The sequence below is a fragment of the Abramis brama genome (genome assembly GCF_963993115.1).
Source record: "Abramis brama genome assembly, chromosome: 20".
Lineage (NCBI taxonomy): Eukaryota > Metazoa > Chordata > Actinopteri > Cypriniformes > Leuciscidae > Abramis > Abramis brama.
In genome coordinates, this window is record NC_139982.1 from 27,611,353 (window position 1) to 27,638,187 (window position 26,835).

At 38.8% G+C, this 26,835-nt stretch overlaps 1 protein-coding gene across 9 annotated transcripts; it reads left to right on the forward strand.

Moving 5' to 3' along the window:
• The first annotated feature begins 209 nt into the window (after positions 1-209).
• phf21ab (PHD finger protein 21Ab) lies at positions 210-26,465 on the forward strand. 9 transcript variants are annotated; one of them, XM_084094603.1, is made up of 18 exons: positions 210-267; positions 6,310-6,352; positions 6,951-7,053; positions 8,734-8,766; positions 8,975-9,040; positions 13,202-13,369; positions 15,435-15,689; positions 16,020-16,112; positions 18,560-18,847; positions 18,987-19,097; positions 19,175-19,226; positions 19,334-19,413; positions 19,521-19,581; positions 20,783-20,970; positions 21,585-21,740; positions 22,170-22,245; positions 22,392-22,495; positions 23,087-24,088. In XM_084094603.1, the coding sequence occupies exons 3-18, from the start codon at positions 6,997-6,999 to the stop codon at positions 23,783-23,785; spliced, it is 2,487 nt and encodes an 828-aa protein (XP_083950729.1). In that variant the 5' UTR covers positions 210-267; positions 6,310-6,352; positions 6,951-6,996; the 3' UTR covers positions 23,786-24,088. The 9 variants fall into 9 exon arrangements, with proteins under 9 accessions (XP_083950729.1, XP_083950732.1, XP_083950733.1 ...); XM_084094606.1 differs by lacking the exon at positions 210-267 and adding an exon at positions 1,759-2,008 and having other exon boundaries at positions 23,087-26,465; XM_084094607.1 differs by lacking the exon at positions 210-267 and adding an exon at positions 1,759-2,008 and having other exon boundaries at positions 15,438-15,689.
• The last annotated feature ends 370 nt before the right edge of the window (positions 26,466-26,835 follow it).

Here is a 26,835-nt window from a genome sequence, read left to right on the forward strand (position 1 = left end):
GTGTAAAACCTCAAACTGAGAGTTAAGTTCAGATAAAAGCTCGATTTGAGCATTTGAAGCAATTTCTACCGCTCATATATTTTACAGACACCTGCCACGTTGCGTAATCCTTTTGATTATCGGTGTGTCGATTCAGCAAAAAAAAAATCTGCAAAAAAAGCCTATTCCGAGCAGCCGCCTCAAAAATATGTCATGGCGGCCCAGAAAAAACTGTTAACTCCTGACAATTTCATTGGTTAACGGAGCGGCCATCTCTTTTATAACATGGTAGGAGAGATTCGTTTGCATAGATTATTGTGTAAATATATTTCTGACGCTCTTTAACAGACATAAAGCGTCGTGGTGGCGGTGCACGTGCGCTCGGTTTGATCAAAGAACCGCTGTAAAACACTGAGCCGTGTGTGTGACAGAGGCATTTACTTTGGCTGTAGGGGGAGTGAAGTGTCAGGCAGACATGGTGGTCTGGATGGGGGGATATGCAGTCACTTCTTTTGCTGACTATTTATCCTGTGAAGCCTATTATACTGGGACGTTTAGTTGAATATAGATTAGCTACTCTTGTGATTTCTGTTGTAATGAAAATGAAACGAGTTTAAATTTATATAGGCTGTTCATTGCATGTATGCAAATATGTTTTGGACTTACATAAAGAAGAACTGGAACTGGGTCGAAGTGACACAATAAAATATCTCAATGTGCAAAACATACAATTATACTATACAATTGTTAGTAGGCTATATTTGGGGTAGTTCTATATATTAAATTTTAAAAAAATGATGTATCCATTTTATAAATTCCTTCAAACGTTGTTTTTTTGTATAATTGTCAGTGATAAATAGGTTGCAGTGACTGATTTGGCAGACAAAGTTTTTACACAGTGTAAATAATATCACAACACATACAAAGAAATGTATCTGGCATATTATATATATATATATATATATATATATATATATATATATATATATATATATATATATATATATGTATGTGTGTGTGTGTGTATATGTATATATATATATATGTAGCTAGTGTGTGTGTGTGTATACATAAAATGAAATTCTCTAGCTTCAACTCGGTTTTTTCCCCCATTATTTTATGACTTTCAACAATAGCTACTGTAGGCATTGTGCTGTGTATAAACGTAAAAGCAGAAAGTCTGTTAGAGCATGTAAAACTGTTGTTATCAAATAGCCTATAATGTTTGTAGACAAGCAAAGCAGCATCTTTCCCCTTTTGTTTTATTACAGTCTAGCACTTTTTAAATTGGCCATATTGTTTACATAATTTAACCAGTTAGCCTATACTTTGTAAAATGAATAATATTTTGAATTCAACATTTCTCTCTGTATTTCTTTATGGTAATATGCACGTATAAACATTCCACTAATAAAACACTTATTGGGTTGTCTTTGAGAGTATATGCACGAGTTGGAGTGAGTTGACTGCCACTTCTCTTCTCCAGATGAGTTTCGCCGAGTTTACATCCGGGTTTTTCCCTAGGCAATGGGAGACGCACTACCGCTGTTCCTTAGGCAAAGTGAAATAAATTCGCCGCACCGTCACAAAAAGTAGTCCTCTTCACAAACACGTTTCGAGGAAACTTCACGTCCACTTTTACACCAAGCACGCGCACTTTTACAGTAATCGCGATGTCTCTGAATCGTTTGAATAGATGTTTAAAGCATTTGTGCTTTTTGACGGCTACTTTTCCTGCCCCCTTCGTCTCCCTCTTCCTGCGCGGATGGATATTCGGGTGCTGCGGCTGTGGTGAATGAGATTGAAGAAGAGTTCTTGTTTTGTATCTCAGTTTCTCTCTTTTTTACACACACAAATTAAAATTAAACAAACAAAAAATAAGGTCGTTAACCTAGCTAAATTCAGCCCAGATGACCACGACAGCTATGTGAGCGATCGGATCGGACTGAGAGCTCGGATTGTTTGTAAATATTTATTTAAATAATTTGTGGGGAGAGAGAGGCACTACTGCTCAAGTGAGTAGAGGAGGGTAAGTGCACCTTGGGATCTTTTTTTATTATTGCAACTTTTATGCGCCTCGTTTTTGGACTTTAATCGTTCGTAGACTCTTCGTCGCTTTTCCAAATCCAAACCCCGTCTCGATCGGGTAGGTAGAGAAGTCAGGATCCCGATGATTTTGGAGCAAAATTGCCGCTTATTTCTAGGAGTTGAGTGGTGTATTTCTAAGTGCAGCGCGTGAATCGAACGTTCCGCGCGTTTTGTTATTTTGTAACATTTTAAACTTCGCTGGATACATTGTTGCCGCAACGGTTGTTTCCAGCTCAGTGGAAACAATGTATCCGATGGCAGCGTGGGGATGAAAGGGGGAAGAATGAAGATCTTTTGCTCATGCATGGCTTGAATTAGTGGTTGCGGCTCAGTCGAGTCCATCTAACTGTAATTTGTGCTGTTGGCCTGTTAGCTTTAGCAGAGTTAGCCGTAGCACAATATGAAAGCTCCTTATATCCAGCAGCAGGTTTGTAAAAAAAATGTACTCCTATTTTGGTAGTTTTCACCGCTTTTAGTAGCTGGACTTTTCGTGGGTGAGTGATAAAGTAACGCTTTTTATAACGCTGCGGGTTTTTTGCTTGTTTAGAAAGTGATTTTCTTTTATGTTGCTTTTTTTTTTTTTTTTTTTTGGGTTGGATGGTGGAGGTTGAGTTATTGGAGCTGGTGTGTTTTAGCTTGCGCCAACTACAGCCAGATTCTTTTAGAGAGAGGAAAAGAAACGCAAAACGCTTATTGTAGTGGATGAAACATGCATGTCCACCTCCTGTATGAATATTTGTTGAAGTATGCTGTGGGTAAACACTGTGTATCATCTTCCGTGTTTCCCTGAGGTTTATAATAGTGGCCTAATCAAAGTGCTGCTCAACTTTTCCTGTCATTTGCACAACCCTGATCAGATGGACTGAACTAAAGCCGGGTTTTATGTATAGATCGGGATCATTTTGGATCAAACTGTACCTTAACTGCCTGTCAGACTGTGTTGCACATTAATGTAGTTTTGCAGGTGGCATATTAAAGCTTACTTAGCATATCTGTCATGTATGAATATTTCGTATTTAGTCTTTGTTGGATAATTTTCTGAAAACTTTAAGTACTTTTTAGCATAGGTTTAGTGTCAGTTTACTAGTTTACAACGGGTCGGTGATGTTTGTAAAACTCTAGTAACGTGTTTACCTTTTTGTTATTGTTTAACTGTTGTTATACTTCGCTTTTCTGCTTATGTTTGGCTTTCATCATGCTTATGTTTTGAACTGATTGTTGATATTTGACATGTTTGTAAAACTTAACACTGTTTCCACCCTCACCTGACATGTTCAGCTCTTTCTTTAGGTTTTGCTTTCCTTATCCATATAGTTTCACTTTTAATGTTTTTATACTGTGGCAATCCAATCTTTTAGGCCTCTATGATTCCATGGTGCGATGTATGTACGTTAATGCGTTTAATACTCACAAATTTGCACAGGAGTTTTATTGTTCATGCTATTCTTGAATATCAAGCAATTATGCAAAACAGAACGTTGCTGGCTTATGTAACATAACACCGGAAGTATTTTAGTCCTATAGCTTGTCAGGTGTAGTTGTGATATTGTGTTACCTTATCCAAACCTTGATACTATTTAGAAAGGACAATAATTCACATTACCCTTAATGTGCCTATTTTTAGCCATCTTCTATCAGTTTGCTTAAGTAAAGTTTAATTTCAGCACTCAAATGAATCAGTTGTTTGTAGGTCAATTGAAACAAGATTGCCATTGTTACATGTATAGGTATTCGTGTAAAATAACAGCTATATTTTTGTAGAGTACTAATATTTATTAAAATGTATTACAAGAATATGTTGTTCTGACTTATTCTCACTTTTATGTAATTCAGATTGCTGTGTTTTACTTGTTGAAATATGTAGTATTGGTTATATATTTGCCAAAGCACAACCAAAAGTTTTATTCTTCTAGATTTAGGAGTTTAGATTTGACCTGGGTTGGTTGTATAGTTTTACAAAGAACATTTCAACAGGTCACTGAAAACTTTACAGAGACAATAAAAACCCTCTGTTACTGTACTGTATAACTTTCATATCGCAAATCAGAACCTAGTTTGAATTGCAAATTCAAATGTAAATATATTAATTTTTCATTACTGATGCAAATTTTATTTTTAATATGCAGGCCAGGGTTTATAGTCACCCTTTTTAAGACGTTAGCTGGTGCTTACTAAAAGCCAGTCAGTATTATGATTCAACATACATCTCTTATATTGCACCATTCATTGACAAGATCGGTCTAGTTCAGAGGGATTTACCTTTAACTAACCAAAATTTCATGAGTTGAATGGTGATATCTATTATTATATTATTACTGTTGTTGTTATCGGTTATTACTATGCCTAGTTTAATTACTATAACAAATGTTTACTATTTAATAATAATAAGGTGACTTGCAAGTTTCAGTAAATTATTACAGAGACTTAAGGTCCGTTCACACAAAGCACGATAAAGATATAGTTCTAAAAATCATTCTAAATACAAATCAATTAGCCCACAGTATAACTATAACGATATTGGCACAGAGAAACGTTATCATTGGAATCACTTTTTAGAACTTTTGTTTTTCTTCAGCTGAAGAACAAGAAAATCACTGACAGCCAATCAGAATCCACAGAATGATAGCACACAAAAGAGACCAGCAGACGACAAAACTGCTGCGCATTCTTAGAACAGAACGATATCATGCGTTGGTGTGTATGCTAATATAGTTATTGTTAGAGTTATCTTTAGTTATTGTTAACAGGCCTTTAGTTTGAGTTTTGGATGTTTACATATAGTGTTGTTTCCTGGTAGTTGGCAGCAGAGATGATAACCGCTGATCCACCTCAGCTTGTATCTTTCTGCTTGTTAGTATTAATTTTCAAGAATATTGGTGCTGGGTCAGGCTGTTATTGTTTTTATTTATTATATTATAAATATATGGACTGTGTGCTTTTAAAATACATTTTAGAATGAAAACTTCCTGGAAAAAGGTACCTAATATCAATTTTTGTGAGCACCCAAGTTGACATGGTTCCCTTTTTAAAGATTAAGTGATTGTAATATTTACTTGTGTGTTATTACAGACTTTATTTGATCAAAGACTTGCATAGTGACTCATAGACTTGTTGATTTGAGATGTTGTCGTTTCCTGTGCATTGTAGGCTGAAGGTCCTGAGATACCTGACTTCCGTGTGGTCATGACAGATGTCATCGCTGGCGAGTATAGGCTTTGCTGAAAGGGTTAGTTCACTCAAAAATCAAAATTCTGTCATCATTTACTCTCCCTCATGTCGTTCCAAAATCTTCAGAACACAAATGAAGATCTCTTTGATGAAATCTGAGAGCTTTCTGTCCCTCCACTGACAGCTACGCAACTACCACTTTGACGCTTCAAAGAGATCGTAAAACTAGTCCATATGAATCGAGCGGTTTAGTCGTAGAAACTCGATCGCTTTATATGATGAACAGATTGAATTTAGGCTTTTATTCACTTATAAAAATGTATCAGCGAACATAAACAGAAGCTCAACCAAACCCGCTTGACGCATGAGAACAAATCTCATTGGTTCTTGCTGAAGCTCAAACGTGATGCGTAACACGAGAATGAACCTCATTGGTTCTCACACGTCAAGCAAACATGTTTGAGCTTCTGTTTACCACAACTGATGTGTGTTGATGAATGTTAATTTGTAAATAAAAGCCTAAATTCAATCTGTTCATTATATAAAGCGATCGAGTCTCTTCAGAAAATTTGGACTAAACCGGTCAATTAATATGGATTCGTTTTACGATCTCTTTATGAACTTCATGAAGCATCAAAGTGGTAGTTGCGTAGCTGTCAATGGAGGGACAGAAAGCTCTCAGATTTCATTTAAAAGATCTTCATTTGTGTTCCGAAGATGAATCAAAGTCAAAAGGGTGAGTAATTAATGACCGAATCTTCATTTTTGGGGGAACTAACCTTTTAATATCACAGAACTCCATTTGTCAGGACTACACAAAGAACAAATCCAGTGCTTGAGTTTTGAGGAAGATATTTTTAGGTCCGCGAAGATGCCGGGAGATGCACAGGGATGCAGGACTTTTTGTCGTGGGGTTCATAGACGGGATGAGCAATTAGAAGCCTGCTGAATGCTGCGCTTGCAATGTTGCCCCTTTTTTCACAGACTGTATAAGAGAGAGAGAGGGAATTGGAGTGTCTCTCCCCAATCTAATAGGCTCTGTTTGTGTGTGTGTGTGTGTTTCATCTTGTGCAGGGAGTTGGAGAGAGCGCGTGAACACCAGTCTCAGTGCCAGCTGGTAAGTCCTCTAATAGCCTCTGTTATAATTGTCCTCTTGGCACAGGGCCGCACACCAAAATCAATGAGAGTGAATGAATGTCTGTAACACTGCCTCCGATCCACCCACTGTTACTCTAAAGTCTTTGCGTCGAGGTTGTTCCGTTTTATCCGACGGGCAAAACAGTCCTGCCCATCTTCTCCATTGTCACAAGTTTTTAATCCTCCACCAACCGCAGTTTTCCTCTCCCAGAAAACTGCTTTCCAACAAGAGCCTCTATTGAGATTTTTCCTTCTTTTAGTCCCGTTTGGTCAAGATACTTTTTGAACTTAAACAAGAGGTTCTTGCAGTGCGGTTGTGTTGCGGAATCGCTCTGGGAATACGACCCGAATAAAGCGTGTCTGTTTACCCACCACCTGAGACGTCATGAATCATGCCTCGGTTTAGAGAAGTGCGTTTTTCCCTCAAATCGCATTAGATACCGCCTTGTGTTCCCCCTTGTGGTGCTGTTGGATTAAGTCAACCTCCGAGCGTCTCGCAAAATAAAGGTTAAATATATAACATCAAAGAAAAAAAAAATCCAATAAGTCTCTGAAATGTCTTTGTGTGATTTCTCTAGACAGGCTGAAAGTTTCCTGGGACTCTCTTTCTGGCGAACTGGATCAATGATGGAATTGCAAACATTACAGGAGGCCCTGAAAGTGGAAATACAAGTCCATCAGGTAGGAGATCTCGCAAATGGGCTTCTAATCAGTTAAATCGTGTGGGGAAAACAACTCTGAAGTTTCACTATACTCTCATTACAAGAGTTAAAGTCGCAAGCCAACGCCGGAAAGCTCCTCCATTGCTTTAAGGACAGAAAGCAGATGCTTTTCCGGGAGAACAGGTCTTCAGGTCCACCGTTGCACTTGAGCATTAGTGTTAAATGAAGATATGTTTCTCTCCTTGTCCCTCGCAGTCAGAGACGGCGTGTCCCAGCAGGCAGAAAATTAGTCGAGCTGTCTGAGTGGGGTAAGAGAAAGAAAAAAAACAGGGAGGGAGGGACGGAGAGAAAGAAAGAGGAGGAGAATCAGGGTCATACTGGGTTGATAAAGCGTTAGCCATTACTTCAATTGTAACGAATCATCTTAAGCAGGTGTTCTTTTACATACTGGAGTTTTTTTTTTTTTTTTTTTGCTGCCGTCTGGTTTTGTCTTCATATCGCTTGGAATATTTGACAGGCAGGTGGAAGAGGGATTTGTTGCCTCATCCGGGGCAGCTGAACGGGTTGTTTTGTGGTCTCGCATGACTCACTGTTGCCTACTGGTGGACTGAGAAAACTTTGAAGAAACACAAAATCACTCTTGGGTTTTTTATATTAAAGTGGGACGAGATGCGTCATGATTTGTCCATTTATTTCGAAAGAGCCCGTGATGTATGATGTGCTTGTGGTTGTGAAATGTACATAAGAAACATTAAGATTTTTTTCAAAAGTTGAGTAAAATGAGATTAATTTTAAAGCCAATGTATTTATTTTACAACATATATTATGTCACCAGTGTATAAAATCAAGCTAAAAAAGAATTTTAGCTAAAGAAAAACCATGCTAATGATTAATCATGAATTAATAAATGATATATTAAATTGTTATTAAATAATAAAAGTGGTCTTTAGGCCTTAAGCTTTACTTCTGAATTTGTTTCACTGCATTTTACAACTGCTTTATGAAAATGTGAATTTAATATTTTTAAGAGGCTATTTCAATGGATTCTAGTTCAGTTGATAGCAGACTTCCGGAATATAACTAGGGGACAGATTTAACATCTCATTTCTCCTTGTAGAGGACAACTTTGAGTATAAATTGGCACCACTTACCCACTCTCCCCTATCTTTTTCACCTTTTTAAATGCATAGTTCACCAGAAAAACAAAGATTCTGCCATTTACTCGCCTTCAAGTTGTTCTAAACCTCCATGAAGTTATTTCTTCTGCTTATCATTACATAAAGGAAGAATACTATGGAAGTTAATGGGGACCAGAAACTGTTTAGTTACCAACATTCTTCAAAATATCTTCTTTTGTGTTCAGCAGAAGACAGGACTTCTAAATGATGACAGAATCTAAAAGCTGTCAGTCAAAGATTGATTTCACCCCATCTAAATCAGATCACAATTTTCATATAAATTCCATTTGTTCATTGCAAATGGAAAATGTTTGTTTGAAATGAACACATTAAACGGTGTCTCCACTAACCGTTGTTAACTGGAAGACCGTTGGCAGGCTGCCTGCTGCTCTGCTTTTGTTTAATGTGAGGCTGTAGTTCCCCATGTGACCTGTAGATGCCACACCATGTCTGCAACTCCCTCCAAAACTGTTGGCATAAGTTTTGACTGCAAATTCTTGTCTTCTCTTCTGTTGCCATAGAAACTTGTCGCCCAAATGAAGCAGGATCCACAGGTAAATATTCTTTTATGACGTTGCTCTTCAGAAATAATCCTCCGGTTTGTTTGAGAACTTTAACATGATTGACAGCTGAGCATTTATATTTTGCATTTTAATAAGACAGCTTGGTGTTATGTTGTTTTCTGAATTATTATTATTATTGAATATGTCATTGTTGTTCAAAATAAGTGATTCTTACTCTTATCTTTGGTGTTTTTAATAGAACGCAGATCTGAAGAAACAACTTCACGAGCTCCAAGCGAAAATCACGGCTCTGAGTGAGAAACAGGTAAGAGCTTTCACAGTTGTTGTGACGTCATTCACTGCTGCAAGTGCTGGAAAAATGGAAAATGTTTTTGAACAGTGAAACATGATTCAGATGCTTTACTGTCTATGTGTCAATGAGCAAAGTTTGATTGATTATGTGATTTTTTTTTGGGGTTGTAAATGTAAAAAAAAGACAATGAGTGACTACATTAGGCTTTATCTCTTTTACATTTACTTGAACACATGGACTAATGCAGTGCAAAGGATATGCACTTAATTTATAATGTGTAAATGTATGTATATATATGCATTTTATCCTGCCGTTGTTCCCAAAGGGATTGATGGGAAATGTAGTTTTTAGTTAAATATGATTGTTTCTGAAGGCATATTGCCCTGATGTCAAGCAGTGACTTGACTGTTTTGTGCATGTTGAAGCCAGTGATATTTTAGTATTAATTTTTATTATTATAGTTTTTATTAAGATTTTCAATATATAATATATATATATATATATATATAATATATATATATATATATATATATATATATTATTATTTTTTTTGTGCTTTTCTCAATTTTTTTTAAAACTATTTATTTCTATTTTAGTTCAGTTTTAGTGTATATTTATTTCCAGTGTTATTTTTGTGCTTCTACACTTAGTTGCCAAGGCAATTTTAGTGTTGTTTTTCATTATTTATTTCATTAAATATATATATATTCAGCTTGAATTCTATTAACAAAATGTTTTTAATAGTTTTATATTAGTTAGCAATAATCAGTGCTGGGTAGGAAGTGATTTATATGTAACCGGGATTACGTAATCAGATTCCAAAAATGAAATACTAATAATTAGATTTTTTTTAAATACTCACAATGACTATAATGACTCTATAGTTACTTTTATATTGATAACGTTTACTTAATATTCACAAAATGGCAGGAAATTTTTCAGAATTTGTTGATTCTCCATAATTATTATTTTTTGTCGTTTAAATGTTTTTTAAAAAAGCGTATTGCTCATATATGTTCAGGAAGTCTTCAGTTTTGTGGAATTGCACACACAGTCTGGCCGCTAGTCAGGCGACTGTAATTGCATGGAAAATTGTGAGGTTACACAGCATAAACAAATTAAATATTTAATCTTTTTGTTAGGTAATGTTTTAATTTGATAGATTTTAAGATTTAAATAATTCGCTTTTTATCAATTTACGAACCCCTCCGCAGTTCCTTCCCAAACCCTAGTATGGGAAACCCTGACGGAACTTTGTTGTTTACAATTTTTTTTATAATCGTGTACCTTACTGATAAAAAAAAAATACAAAAAGTGAAAGAAATAAATTAGCTAAAAAGTATTCTAAAAGTAATTCAAATGTTGTCCGATTTACAACTGAGTAAAAATTTTATCATGTAATTTGTATTCAGTAATAGGCTACAATTTCTAAGTAATCTATCCAGCACTGGCGATAATAGCCCGGGTTAAAGCAGGGGGTACTTTAACTTTTCAAGCAACATCAGAAGAACACCACCAGTGTGTTTCAGCAGATCTGCGTGTCCAGTGAATTTTGATTTGTTTACTTGAAAGTTGTTTTGTTGATTTCCTGAAGTGTCGGTTAGACCTTGTGGGAATTTTAGTTTATAATGATAAAAATATATTGAATTTATCTTTTTGCGATAGAGATGAAAAGAGCAGCCAGCAGGAGAGGCCTGCGTCTGCGTGTTTAAGAACTGTGGCAGAAGAGCTAAAGCATGCAGCCTGCTGTGTGTGCATGCGTTTGATGAGAGTGTGTGTGTGTGTGTGTGTGTGTGTGTTGGGGCTTGTCTCGTCTCCTGCTGGTGAAAACACTCCAAGTTTGTCAGAGAGTTTGAGATTTCACTTATTCAGTTGCTTCTTGAAAAGTCTGCACAAGTCAGCACAGTAGTTTGGGGGAAATGTCTCTCTCTCTCTCTCTCTCTCTCTCTCTCTCTCTCTCTCTCTCTCTCTCTCTCTCTCTCTCTCTCTCTCTCTCTCTCTCTCTCTCTCTCTCTCTCTCTCTCTCTCTCTCTCTCTCTCTCTCTCTCTCTCTCTCTCTCTCTCTCTCTGTCTCTGTCTCTCTCTTTCTATCTCTCACTCTTTCTTTCTCTTCCTACCCTTGAAATTCTCCAGTTAGTTTCATCAAAGAATCGTCCCAGTTTACTGATTCGCAGATCATTGGCTTAGCTTTGAGCTTTTATCCTTCGAAAGATAGAGCGAAAGAATAGATCAGTATAAGTACACATGATTTGATTTTTTTTTTTTTTTTTTACTCTGTACTCAAATGTGGAGGGCAAATATTGTATAGCTTTAGTCAAGCCAGATGAGGATTATAGAATGAGATGATGAAACTGAATGAGTTCAGTGAATGCTAATTCAGTTCTCTCACGAAACCTGTCAAGAACCTGTCTGGTTCACATTTCACCTCAAAATTTATATTAAATTACCATTATATTATATTAAAGGTGTTGTTTTTTGACTGTACGAAAGCATTAAAATACCATATGTTTGCAGATATTTAGAGATAATGGTAAGTGCAAGTGCACTGGTAAAAACTCTGCTATGGCCAGTTATTCTACTTTCAAATGTTCATTCCATGTCGGAATGTCTTTTTTTGTTTTGGTCTCTGTGATCCCGCCCACTGACAATTTACCCAATAGTATATCATTACTCCGGGTTGCCAGTTGGTGAAAAACGCTGAGTATTGTAGCCATGAGCCATGAAAGCCAGCAAACAAACTAGATCAGAGATCGCAGATTCTACCCAACCTAAAAAGCCTCTGCATCCATCTAAAAAGGTCTATGAACAGAGGCATAAATCAGCTCATAAAATTACAGTGTAAGGCTCATCGTGTTCCTTTGTCAATTGCGCTCGTTCCTGTTGAGTTTCCTCAATCTGGTGACCGGCGTAAGCGTGGAGTCTGAGAAGGGGGCGGGAGAAACGGCTCTCTCCAATATTTTGAATTTGGACTGCAGTACCCATTTCAACCGCTAGCTGTCAATTTTACACACTGCAACTTTAAACACACACACACACACACACACACACACACACACACACACACACAGACAGATATTGTTCAGTCTCAGACTTTGACCCAGATTGTATTTCAATCAAAATATTTATACATAATGTATTTAGTTTTTGCTGATTAAAAAGTTTACATTATATTACAATAGGGCTTTTTTTTTTTTACTGGTGAAATATACAAATTAATTTCAATGATGAGATTCTCTTTGGGAGAGAAATGTGATTAATTGTTATGAAAATGTCACAATACAACAAATCCTAGTAGTCCTAAATATAAGCTTTATTTTTATTTTTGGGAAAAATTCCTGTTGACCTGCACAGGTTTTCTTAAGATTCATCAAATTGATCCATAAGGTGCACCGTGTGCCTGTGTGCCGGCGTGCATTGTGTCAGGTCGAAAGGTTGACACTTCCTCAGACTCTTTTTCAATTCTGTCGGCTGTGAATACAGTTTGTCTGCCTTTAAATCTCAGTTCCATTCATATGAATTCTAAACTCTTTCCGCATCATGAATTTTTATTTAAGTGATTTTAGGCTCGATGTGAGGCCCACAGCTGGCACGGCGGTCTGTTACATATGTAAACTTTTTGCTTGTGAGTCTAAGGCTGCGACAATGTGATTGATCGTCCGCTTAAAGAGAAAAATAGTTTTGTCAAAATTCATTTTGAGGAAGAGACTTTCATTTGATGTTGTGCTTAGCGCAGGGGCTTTGTTGAGGAATGTGTGTGTATGTGTGTGTGTTTCCACTCTCAGAGGTGCGCTTTGGCTCCAGAGGACTCTGAGGCAGCAGAGTGTGTGAGATGAATTTCAATCACGTTTTTCCCTGTGTGTGTGTATAGGGCTCAGTGGGCCTTTATAAAAGCATTTCAAGTGTTGTTAAGATGGTCTCGCACCTGAAGGGTCTTTAAAGGCACAGCTTAGCTTCACACCCAGAACAAAGAAAACCAGGGAATTTGGTGACTAATGATCTATTATTAGAAACTATTGCGGCTAGATATAAACAGAACATTGAAAAGACGTATGTGTGTTTCAGAACAATTTGACATGTTCTGGTTGTTTCTCTGTAATCACCATTTCCTCTAACACACAATCAAAATGTGAATGTGAATGGCTGTATAATTTCCCAGTAATTTCTCTCTCTCAGAAAAAAGTGGTGGAGCAGTTGCGGAAGGAGTTGCTGGTCAAACAGGAGCCCGAACTGAAGCCACAGACGTTCCCAGCAACCGCAGACGGTAAAACCGTGCTGCTGACGCCCGCCTGTTCCCCTTCACAGCCACCCACAGGGCCTCCACACAACCAGGGGGCGCCACAGGTACCGCTTTACACTCCAAACACCACACAGTTTCTAGACACGTGTAGAACGACTCTACACTCAAAGGTAGTTTGCAGTGGAATATTTACCCATTACCGATGAGAAGTGAATTTGGTTCCTCTAGCGCAGCACAAAATTAGCCAATTAGCTAGTTTACCCAAAAGGTTTATTGAAAAACGATTGTCCTGAGTCATCTGTGCTGCTCTGTTCTAAAAGTGCACTCTGTAATTGCAGACTCACCTACCGTTGTCCCTGAAATAAGCTTTGAGTTTGTAAAAAAATAAGGGCAGAGTGACCTTAGAAGCTTATTAGAATGGTATTGATTTTATATAGTTAATAAATAATGAATGACCTCAAACTTCTTTTGTATTGTTTTTTTCTGTGCTGAGGTTAGAAGACCAACTACTGTGACTGCTTTTTAACAGTATTTTTAAACCATTGAACTTTTAATATCTTTAAAATCCACATGAAATGGCATTTACAAACCGTTTCATTTCTGTAATATGGAGTACTTGGTGAAACAGAATATTCAACAGAAATAATTATTGGGTTGGCACTGTATTCATTTTATTAATTCACTTTTTTTTTTTACTTAAGTATTGTAGGATGTTTCTAAGTGAATATTTAACATGGAAAAAAAAAAAGTGGGACTATTGAAAAGTTGGGTTACACTTTATTTGAAGGTGTTCGTGTTACAGTGTAATTATACATTTAAGTACTGATTAATAATGTACTTGCTTGGGGTTGCACAGACCAATAGACTTAAGTCGACTAGTCGCTGATCGTGTTTTTTTTTTACACAAACGACATAGCCGCCTTGCAAAAGACAACAGGCAGAAGACCTACAAACTTCTGTTCTTAATGCGCTATATATTCTCTAATTGATAGGACTTACGGTTTTCTTATAATTTACGATCAAAACTCAAAAAATAGATTTACATTGGCTGTAATACTAATTCTGTCCTAAAGAGGAGGCCACAGGATAAGAAATCTTTGAAGTCCACTTTTATGAATTTTACAAATAAATGCATATATATAAATAAATATTTTTTTATGTTTGTTTATACCATCTGCATACTCAAAAATTATCAGGTGAATTCATGTTTTAAACTGTTTATTGTACAGGTAAATTAATCGCTTTTCTGAAACAAAGTGCTGCTACATTGTAACATGCACACGACAATAGCTCGCACATCGCACGCACAGTAGTGCAGAAAATTGCTGTCAGCGCTTGTTTTATCAATAAAACAGCTTATAAACAGAAAAGTGCTAGCATATATTTCTTTCTGTTTTTGAAGTAACTAAAACCCACAGATTCACTATTAGTAGAGAAACGCTGCACAGACAATTCACACACTCAATCGCTCTTTCACAAATGCTTTCAAATAAATGTAATCTAACTGTGCTACTTTATCTATATCTGATTTAGAACTAGCAGAAAACTAAGAAATATAACGACCCATAGACAAAATAATTTATAAAAATTAGCTGTTATGTAGGAGCAATAGCCTTGTGGGCAGCGTTCTTTGAAATGCCGCAGCGCTGCACAAGGCAACCCAAGTTTGAGTCTCGGCTCAAGGTTCAGGCTTCTCAAAACAAACATCACAAACTTTAGCCTCTAGTTGCAAATTGTGCCGTGTTGCATAGCATTCCCATCTCTTCTGTTTTTATTAATGATGTCATCATTGACTCGACTTTAATCACATAACAGTCGACTTATAAAAATCTGAGGTCGTTCAACCCCTAGTACTTATTATAATGTTAGGATTAGGGTTTGGTTTATGGTTTGTTGCATGTAATTATGCACAATTTATAGTAATTACTACTATATTAACTACATGTAACAAGGACACTAAAATAAACCAAAAGTTGTTGTTACCAAAAGGTGTTACATTTTGATTAAAGGCAAAGACGAAAAAATGTTCCCTATGCCCTGATAATAAGTCTAAGAATGTCTATAGCATACTTTTTTATTTCATGCTGACTTTAATGGCATCTTTTGTGTCTCCTCGACCTCATTCATTGCTTCCCTCAATCAAAACCTACCCCCCACCTCCTCAACTAGAAGACTCTCACCATGACGCCGGTCATAACTGCAAAGACTCTACCTCTCGTGCTGAAAGCTGCCACCTCCACCATGCCTGCTTCCATGGCAACACAACGCCCCACAGTCGCCATGGTCACTGCCATCAGCAACCCCCCGAGACCCGGCGCCAATTCCGACTCCCAGAGCACACCAATCAACCTTCAGGTGGCCAGCAAGCTACCCAATCAGGACATAGACGCCGGCACACGGATTGTGTCCAAGAATGTTATTGTCGTGAGTGTGAATCACTGCTAAGGTTTCTTCCTCTTCACATAGTGTTTCTTAATTATAACAATTTTAAATTGAAAATCTGTTTTTGCATAGTTTGCTGTAGACTAGTACTAGTCAGACCCAATTTGCTCTGATGTGTTTAGAACAATATGTGTATGTCTCCAGTTAGTATGAATATTTGAAAATGACTGCCTTTCTGACAATGATGTGCTTGGCAGGGGTGTATGGTGACTGCAACCAGAAAGAGGCTAATTTCCTCTAAAAGCAGACAATGTTATGAATTTCTCTCATTTCAATTGCTGAGTGCCCAATGAACGGCTGGTTTTGTCACAGGTGCAGGCCACCACCACCTCTGCCCAGCCTATCAAAGTTCCCCAGTTTGTCCCTCCTCCTAGATTGACGCCTCGACCCACCTTTCAGCCACAGGTGCGTCTCTGTTAGACCTGCCCCCTCCCCTTATGTATATGCAGTTCCACATTGACGCCACCAGAGGGACACACAATCTAGTAAAGGCTCTGTGTCTGTAAAGCCTTTGTTTACGGAGACAATCCAATTAAAGTAAACTTCTCATCTTGAAACAGAGTTTTTAAGATGGGAACTGAAATCGCTCGAACACTGTCACCCAAACTTCTAAAGATGAATTATAAAGAATTACTGTTCCACACCTAGAGACTCAAATTCTGCTTTTTTCCTCACAATAAAACTGACTCTCACCTTCTCCTTCCTAGCACTGGCTGTTGCTGTGATACTGTCTGCTCAAGTTTTTTTTTCTTTGCTTTAGGATGCTTACACACTAGAGTTTATGCTGTCAAAGATTGCTACAAATCTGTTGATTTCAATGGGGTTTTTTGTGTTGCAAAATATAAGAATAAAAAAAAGGTTCGAAAAAGTGACTCTCTGTCATGCGACCTAAAGAAAACGTATAACTGCACTGCACTCTGACCTAAGCATCTGTTCACTGCACTCTGACCTAAGCATCTGTTAACCAATGAAAATTCAATTAAGTCCACTGTATTACTGCTGACCTGCTTATTTCCACACGCTCTAAATGCATTCCTGTTTGTTAAACACTCCGCCAGAGCTTTCTCAAGTGTGTAAGCTTCCTTAGCATCGTGTCTACACTGGACGTGACCCAAAAGTGAAGCTACAGCTTGGTTTCTTTCTACACTGAAAGTGTCCAAGCTACACAGCATCTTCAACAACATTTGTATTAACATTTAGTTGAATAACATTTCAACATATCTGTTGGTAATGTATGAAAATGTACTTGCTGTATGCAAGTTGCTGATCACGTCTGGTGTAGACAGTGTTTAAGAGTGAGACAGTGTTTTGCTGTTTGTTCCTTTATAATAATGTTGTTGCTTCAGTTTTTCTGCTTTTGTTCTTTTAATATTGCTTTGGCTGACCCTATCACTAACCCCACCCTCTTAAAGAGTGACCGTATATAACCTTATACCTCAAAAACTACATAATGCTGAAGTGAGCACAGATGAATCCACTTGAACCCATCATTTATTTACCCACAAGTTGTTCCAAACCTGTATGCCCTACTTTCTTCTGTGGGACACAAAAGAGGATATTTTGAAGAAGAAAAAAAATGTTGGTGATGCAATGTTTTAAAATGTTTAAAATGTCTTCCTTTGTGTTCCACAGAATAAAGTCAATACAGGTTTAGATTGACATGAGGGTGAGTAAATGGGGCTTTCGCACCAGAGGAAACTTTTCATAGTTCCTAGAACTAATGGCGGAAGTACACGCTTTTTGCCGTGTTCACACCGCAGGAACTGGGAACAATTTTAGTTTGTTTGTCCCTTTTGAGGGAACTAAATTACCAACTACTTCAGAGTCTGACCCCGCACAATAGGAACTACCAATGACGTAGGTGTATGTTGATTGGCCGAATGCACGCTAAACACCAGGCAGCACCCACCATTTTTAAAAAAAAGCCGTGTGTACACAGATTATAGCCTATACATTTACTACACGGACATGGAAAACCGTGATAGATGGACCTTTCAACCATTTTGCTAAGGAACAAATCCAATGTGACTTTGAGGGGACCAATCAAAACATTGTGTTTCTGCTCAGTTAGCGACTTTGGGCATCAACCACACGGCAAACGCTAATACTTTTTAATTTAGTGTTTACTTTCTTTGTATAACAGTTCTATCGGATAACCTATTAGACGGGACTGTTAAACAGATCGTAAACTAATGAAAACAAGAGAATGTGAGCGCTGTGTGCTCAGGCTCTGGCGTTCTCAGTGCCGTCGAAATAAATGTCACAACAAATGCGGCTTATATAACTTCAGAGTTCCTACTGGCGGTGCGAATGCAACCAGGAAAATGACCCTAGGGAAACATTTAGTTCTCTAGTTCCTATAACTACAGGTTCCTATAACTACCGGTGCGAAAGCCCCTACTAATGGCAGAATTTGGGGGGTGAACAATCCCTTCAGGGGCCCTTAAAGTCCACTGTCTTGCAGAGTTCAGATCCAACCCTAATCAAACATACCTGAACAAGCTGATCAATGTCTTCAGGATTACTAGAAAGTTACGGGCGGGCGAGTTTGATCAGGGTTGGAGATAAACTCTGCAGGAAAGTGGACTTCAAGGGCCAGAGTTGCCCACCTCTACTTTAAGGGATTGTTTTGGTGTTTCTAAATTGAGCTCTGCACATAATGGGACATTTTCATCCACTTTAAAGCTAGTCACTGTGAGTGAACCAGAGCTCAGTGTATTGGCATTACTTGGTCTCTTAACCCAAAACAGCATGCATATTAAGGGCATGGCAATGGAGTGGCTGTCATAATCGATTGGTTTGGCAAGACTGTATCTGCTTAATAACCCAGCACCCTTTTCTCCATTATATAGGTTCGACCAAAACCCCCCATGCCCATCAATGTGCCCATCGCTCCTGCTCCTCCTCCAATGGTGGCGGCTCCTCTAATCCAGCGGCCCCTGATGCTCACTACAAAGCTGACGTCATCTCTGCCTGCCTCCACTGGGCCCATCCACCAGGTGCGCATTGTGAACGGACAGCAATGCGCCACCATTGACAAGACCACGACCACAGTCACGGGCGGCACCACGCATGTCACAGGCATTGTCATCAGTCCTGCCCAGGCACTTCAGATCAGCAACCTTAACTCAGACTTGAAGGTAACATTTTTAATTAGCCTGCTTGTTTGCTCCAGACATGCAAAGTTATCCAGGATAACTTTTATCTACTGTTCTTGCTCTAAGAATCAAACATTCAACTGAATGGAGTGCATTCCTTGTGTCTTGTTCTCTACATCAGACTGTGAAACCACAGGGAGGACCAGAACGGGTGGTCACAAAAACACCACCCTCATCCTCTCCTCCTCTTCCTCCTCCTCCAGCTAAGGTCAAACGAGAGGAAAGCCCACAGGTACTGTGCACCTTCACAGTTAACAAAACCATTCTGTCTCAAGCCGAAATAAAAAAGTATATATTTTCTTCCTTCAGAAACTTGCCTTTATGGTGTCTCTTGGGTTGGTCACACATGACCATCTTGAAGGTAAGTCCCATTGGTATCAATGATATACTGTGGGTTTCCACTAAATTAAAATTACTAGGACAGGATGTTTTGTAAACAGATGTGCATGGAATGTCCTTTCTCTCCAGAGATTCAGAGCAGAAGACAGGAACGTAAGAGGAGAACAACAGCCAACCCAGTGTATAGTGGAGCAGTGTTTGAACCCGAGGTACAAAAAATGTTCTGTAGTTCGCTCCTCCATCTGGTCTGATTTTGAGAACTTAGAATGTACTTCCACCTCTTCTAATATATTCTGACTTCTCTCGAATGTCTCAGAGGAAAAAGAGTGCCGTCACTTACTTGAACACTCCACTGCATCAAGGCACCAGGAAGAGAGGTCTGTACTTGCCTGTCTTAGTTGCTTAAGTTGATGTATTGTAGCCCTGCTGCTTATATGTACCGCCTAACAGACACCTAATAGACACCTATCTGCTTTCTTCTGCAATTCTGCTTTGTTGTCTTTGCTAGAGCTTGATCTTTCTCTGCAGTCCTACAGCTGTCCAGTTGACCTAAGATGACATGTATGATGTTTTATAGGATAAAGTTGGTGGTTGAGGAACTGCTCCCTCAGTTTTGTGTAGTTTCCAGAGATGGAGACTTTTGGTTTGTCTTGGACTTGTTAACGTTTGATTTAAGACTACAAAATCAGAGACATGATTTGTACAATGTCAGTAGAGTCAGTACAGGGAGAAAAATGTCCTCCCAGTCTTGCTCTACTTTAGATTTGAGTCTCTTGTGTGCTCTTTGCACACTTTTCTTCTTTGAAAATACCCTGTTATTTGCTCTTGAATTTCAGAGCGGTGTTTCAACATGATTGATTTAGCTGGATTTGGCCTTGAAAGACTTGACTTGGTCTTCACACCAAATACTTGAACATTGACTTGAACCTTCCCCTTGGACCAACTTGGGCTTGGTCTTGCAAGACTTCACCTCAAAGGGGCTTGACCTAAGACACTACCTTAAGTACTTTATAAACATGTCTGTTTCCAATAATAAGTATAGACAAGAAAACTTCTAATATTACATAAAAATTTCAAAAGGGGGGCAGATATTCTTCTGTGGTGAATCCAGAGACAATGTTGTTGATCCTATCCTGATTGATCCTTATCCTTACTTGTTCCTGTAGGCAACATCTGCAGAGAAATAAATTGAGATTTGAGATTAGATGTCTTATCTATTTGTGGCTTAGGCTTACTCTTTCACACTCTCTCTTTTTACTCTTTCCCACCTTTTACTCTTTCTTTCGCTCATTGCTTTACAAATTCCCTGCATGCTGCTGTGGTCGTCTGTTGCACTAACTGCTTTTTGTGACCATCCCTTCCATTTCTCCTTCGCTCTCTTCCTCCTTTTCCTGTTTCCATGCTAGCCAATGAGGATCCCCTCTCTAAGGTATGTTGCAACTAGAAAATGCCATTATTTTATTTCATCTTTGTGTTTTTTTTTTCTTTCTTTTCCCTTTTTCCTCCTCCATTTTTCTGTTCCTTTTGGTTTTGTTTTTTTGTTTGTTTTTCTTTTCTTGTCTGTCTCATTTCACTCAGGTCGCCCTCCCAAATACAGCACCACCATCACCAGCAGCACGGCGGTGCCGGAGCTGGGCTGCAACCCCCTGCTCTCCCCCACCAGCAGCCTTCCCGCCTCCCCAGCCCCTGAGCGGCCTGACACGGGGGGCTTTCCCCTCTCTGTCCACCCTCATTCTGTCCCCCAGCCCAGCCCCAGCTCCGGGGATGTAAGTAGCCACCTGCCAAGTCTGGGCGACCATGTTGTTGACAGCCCCCAGTTTTATTATTGTTCTAGTAGAGTTCTCTACTTCACAAGCTGCCCCTACCACCCCCCCCCCCAAACCCTCCACTGCATTCGTCCTGTACACCTCAATGTGTACCGGAGCAAGGTAACTCCTGTTTGTTAGAGTCCAGCATCCACCCTGGAAAGAGAAAGACTGACCTACCAGCACTGTCATTCATGTGTTTATTTGTTGTATTTGTTGAAATGGAGCCAGCAGTCTTACAAAGTGAACAGTCTTTCTCTACTTTCCACACAAATATCAGGCCTGAAGTAATTAATTATAGTATACCATTTTTAAAAGCCAAAATACCCAATACTGATAAATATGATACATTTTAATAGTGATTAACATAGGTCCCAATAATAATAATAGTAATAAAACACTAGCTAAATATTTAGTGCCCTGACTAAGTGAACAATCCAGTCACCAGTGAGCCACTAGACAAATAAATCCAAACAGCAGTCAGTTTCTCTCCTCCCCACCCTTCCCGCTATCATCTGATTGGTCCAGACCAGAAGGGGGGCGGTGGTACTGACACCTGCCGTTCTTCCCGACAGGGAGACATCCATGAGGATTTCTGCACTGTGTGCAGACGCAGTGGACAGTTGCTCATGTGTGACACATGTTCGCGCGTCTACCACCTCGACTGCTTGGACCCACCCCTCAAAAACATTCCCAAAGGCATGTGGATCTGTCCTAAATGTCAAGACCAGGTAAATAATAGCAGCACAATGAGCCCTTGGTCTCTCCTCTCCCAGGCTAGTCAGTGATGTCTTCTTTTAACTAGAATTCGGTCCTTTAAAGCACATACAATGTTATATAATTAGAAATGGGAGATCGACTGAGAGGTCAAACTCCCCTTTCCCAGCCAAAATAAAGTGTACATTTCCCCCCCCTTACACAAATTGAGTTTCTTCAGGCGTTAAGGCTGTTTCGTCCTTTGTAAGCTCTTCACATGGTTCGGTATTGATTGTGCCTTTTTTCCACCCATCATGTAAGTGTAAGACAGCATCCAGCACTCCCATTGAAGTTCTGTTGTTCATCACTGTTGCCATATACAATTGATCTCAGTTTCTGTCATGGCTTTCCAAAGGTCAAGTGTGCATAGCACTGGTCTGTTATTGAGAGAATTTCTTTTACAGATTCTGAAGAAAGAAGAGGCCATTCCATGGCCAGGAACCCTGGCAATTGTCCATTCCTATATTGCTTACAAAGAAGGTATTGATATTTAGATTTTCGAGTGTAGAAATCTGTAAGTGGTAGCATCTAATATATTTCTTACAATTTTGGATAAAAGTGACTGTCATGTATAAATCTATGTTGGAGGCCATTCAATTTATGGCTGTTTTGTCCCTGTCCAACAGCAAAAGAAGAAGAGAAGCAGAAGTTAATGAAATGGAGTGCCGAACTAAAGCTGGAACGAGAGCAACTAGAACAGAGAGTGAAACAGCTCAGCAATTCTATAACAGTGAGTTATTTAATTATTTTCCTCTTTCAGTTTTTCCAGATTCAAGATTAATTATACTGCTGTACTACGTCTCTTTGAAGGGATGTTTGCCTCAGAAAAGCAATTTTAAGGCAAACATTCAGCTTTATTTTCTGGCTTGTCACACTACACTGTAGTTCTTTTGAAGTTTTATTTAATGATTGTTAGTTGTATTCCTAATGTTAAAGGGCTAGTTTACCCAAAATGTTTAACTCTGTCATCATTTACTCACCCTCAAGTTGTTCCAAACCTGTATACGTTTCTTCCTTCTGCTGAACACAAAATATATTTTGAATAATGTTGGTAACCAAACAGTTGATGGGCCACATTGACTTCCATAGTATAGAAAAAAAATACAATGTAGCCCATCAAAAAAATAAGTAATGTGGCCCATCAACTGTTTGGTTACCGATATTCTTCGAAATATCTTCTTTTATGTTCAGCAGAAGGAAGAAATTCATACAGGTTTGAAACATCTCGAGGGTGAGTAAATGATGGCAGAACTATTCCTTTAATGTAATTTTATAATATGCTGTGTGCCATATGTAATGCCGAATTCCTGTTCTTTAACAGAAATGCATGGAGACTAAGAACAGCATACTTGCCCGTCAGAAGGAGATGCAGTCCTCTCTGGAGAAGGTGAAACATCTGGTCCGCCTAATCCAGAGCTTTAACTTGACTCAGCCCATGGAGACAGACATCCTACAGGATTCCAAACAGGACTGCACAGAGTCAGGGAGCATCAAAGACTCAAAGGATGCTACGCAAGTGTGTGTGCAGGAGAGTCCCACAGAGCCTAGCGTGCAAGTACCAGTCGCCGTAGCAGTCCCTGAAGTGAAGGCAGAACCAGAGGTGGGTGAAATGGCAGAGCCAGCGGCCGCAGTCACACCTGAAGCTGCGTCAGGTGAATCGGGAATTTGTGTTCCGGAAGTGCCCAAAACCACAGTTGGTGATGATATGATGGATACGGCGAAAACAGTGGAGGCTGTGGAATTGCCTCAGGTCAGGGACGTAAAGACTAATGGAGGAACAGACTGTGATTGTACCGGCTTGAACCCGGAAGAAGAGGAGGGTACCGTCGATGCCGCAGATTCAGTCGACTCCGAGAACATCCCTCCCATTGACAGTAGTTGTACAGAGGATGCTGGGAAGATGGAAGTGGAGCTGCAGGAAGATGGAAGTCATAGCGTGAACACCAACAACGGCAAAACCTCAGAACCTTCTCAACAGGCTTTGCCAGCCCCTCTAAGCAGCGTGGACAACCCCAAATAGTTCTCAGCCTCACCCTAAACACACTTACATCACCAAAACATTTAAACAGATTTCCTATTGCACCTTGGACTGGTGCACAAAGTTGCCAATCTATACGTATATATTATACATATATATATTATCTATATCCAAATAAATGTCGTTTTTTATTTTCTTTTTCTTTTTCTTTTTTTAATGCATATACTGTGTCAACAGTACTTCTACATCCAAGGAGAACTAATCTTGGTTCTTGTAGACCAATAGAGCCCAAACTTGTGGGAGAAAGGGTGACTTAAGAAAGAGTGTCATGCCAATTATTAGATTAAAAAAAAAAAAGTTGTTTAACAATATTAATAATAATAATAAGGATGTTGATGTAGGATGAGGGTGATGGTGATAAAGATGATGATTTATCAGATCAGACCAGTGTGTGCCTCCAACATGGGGTTTGTTTCATAGGTTGTCTTAGTTGTCTTCTCTCCGGGAGGAGAAAGGCAGGGCAGACATGTCCAAAGACTGCATGAATATGCCCACACCCTGTGCACCTCCAGCCAGGCCTGAGTGGACTGGCAAAACCAAATGCTTCTCTTTCCAAACATGACAAAAATCAACGCATCAGTATTCGCCAGTGACAAGGCAGAGGCATAGAATCCTGTTGCTGGCGTAGGTTAGACTAAATCAGGACTCGGCCAGGACTGCCTATAGCAGCCCCTCTAATTTCTCTCCTCTACCCGACAACTTCTTGTCCGCATTTCCCAGTTAGCAGTTAAAAAAAGTGTCCCATCTCCAAGTCATCTCAGGCTAATTAGCGGTAGAGTGCTCTGCAAAGCCTCTGAAGATCTTTGACAAAGGGCTGGAAGAGAAAGCTACGCCAGAAGTCACATCTCAGAAACTGCAACAAATCATGTGTGGTAGATTAGTCTGAAAAGCAATGGTGGTTCTGTGTATTGAATGAGTCTTGTTCTAAAGTCAGTGTGTGTGTGTGTGTGTGTGTGTGTGTGTGTGTGTGTGTGTACTTGATGCTGTATGTGGATTTGTTTTTTTGTTTTTGTTTAAGAAAATATATTCAGGTCTTCCTAGTCTACATTGAAAATAAGTGCTTTTCTGTTTCATGAAACAGTTGTTTGTTATCAATGGTGTTTAAAAATGGCATGAATTATGCAAGCAGCTTTCTCAATCTCAGAGAGGCACATTGCATAATGAGTGTCTGTTTTTGAATTCTGAACTGCCAAATGCTTTAGTTTTTTTAGTTTTTATTCCAAAATAATGGAAATATCCTCTTACTGTGTGTTTAGTCTAGAATATAATGGACTAGTCCCATCCCCATTTTTCCAAAATCTTTTTTTTTTTCTTGGAAAAACAATGACTAAGTCACAATTTGCTGTCTTAAACTTAAGGGTTTGATGTATGAGCCAAATTGAGTAATAAGGAAATGACAGAAAACCCTTATTTAAAGCACAAGCATTATTGCAGATAACTAAAGCAAACGCACTAATAACCTCTTAAGAGACTTTCCGAGCAAAATTTTCAAAAGCGCTTAACTTTTCTGTTGGTTTTTAAAATGTTTGCCAACATAACGTCCTGTAAGATGGAAAACAGTGGTCAGTTGCTGACGTACAAAGTTTGAAGCACTGTTTAGGACAGTCTTCTGCTGGTTTTTGCTGGCTTTTCTTTGTGTTGTGTAGTATCTTAACCTGTCCCAGGTAATGTTAAGTCTTAACAGTGATGCACGGCTGGCACCTTTTTTATGTTTACGTCAGGCCATTCCAAAACAGCATATCCCTTTTACCTTTGAGATGACAGCCACTCAGGCTAGGATTGAACAATTTAAGCATATCAAATTCCAAGTATCCGTTTAGGACATCGTTGTTAGTGCTAATCTTCACTATACCATGTATACAGTGCTTATTTATTTGTGGATTTCAAAAGGACGACGCATTGCTATTTCTGACTGTTTAACCATGAGAGATAACTTACACAATATGGATTCTGTGCTTGGGATGACGTTTACTGTTTTGTCTTTTTTTTAATGATGGATTTGTCTTGTGTAGTCAGGATTTCATGGCTTTAAACCCCAATTTGTGGTTCTTAGTGGATGGGGTCTTGGTTATATCGACAATGTGCTGCAATTTCTCACAATCTACTGTGAAAATTCACATACTTATCCTTAATACATTCCCATAATGCCCTCTTACCCTTTGAGCCAGGATTGGGTAATGATGGATAAACATTCATATCATGGCAACCATTATTGTGGCATACCGACATGAATATTTAAGGCCTTCCAGAAGTCACCATTGTCAGTCTAGAGAATATTTAAAGAAAACTACTTTTACTCCTTCCTGTACAGGTGCCCAGAGTGCCTTCAACCTTTTACATACAGAATTTAATCTCCTAGCTCACCTACATGTCTTTCCCTAGAAATATCGAATGAAACTGGTCCTATTTCCCTCTCTCTGCAAAATGTCACTCATTTAACCTCTATTAGAAGCACATTTGTTGTAATTTCATTGGTTAACGTGAACTGGTTGTAGTGACGTGCTTGTGTTGGTCTGGTCCTGTCTGTCTGTCTGTTTACTAAACCTACTTATCTGCTGTGAAGTTAAAGAGCCCCTCTAGTGTCGGCAATATTTTAAGGAGTTGCCTTGAGTTTTTTAACACTCTGAACAAAAGTATATCTTAGTGATGCACAAAATTGGTCAAAAAAGAGAGAAAAAGTTCCATAATGTTTTAAAATGATTCATTGGTTTATTGGAGCGCTCAGTGCCACCAAAATATTAAATGTGTGAAAGTTGTGGCGAAAAAGGCATTTTTGGATTGATATTCATTGGAAAAGAAGTTCTGGAAGTTTAGGAAGTCATGGTTTCCTGTCTTTATGCACTTTTTATAGGAATTCTTCTAAGTATTACTCTGTTTTGTTTTCCAAAACACATAATTGTCTGCTCATTTTAAGTTCTCTTTTAGTGTAAAATTCAGGAGATTTTTTTTTTTTTCTTGTATCACAAAACAGGACTGTTCAGGCCAGTGACTACAACTTAACGTCATACATAACATAACGTGCACCCTTTCTT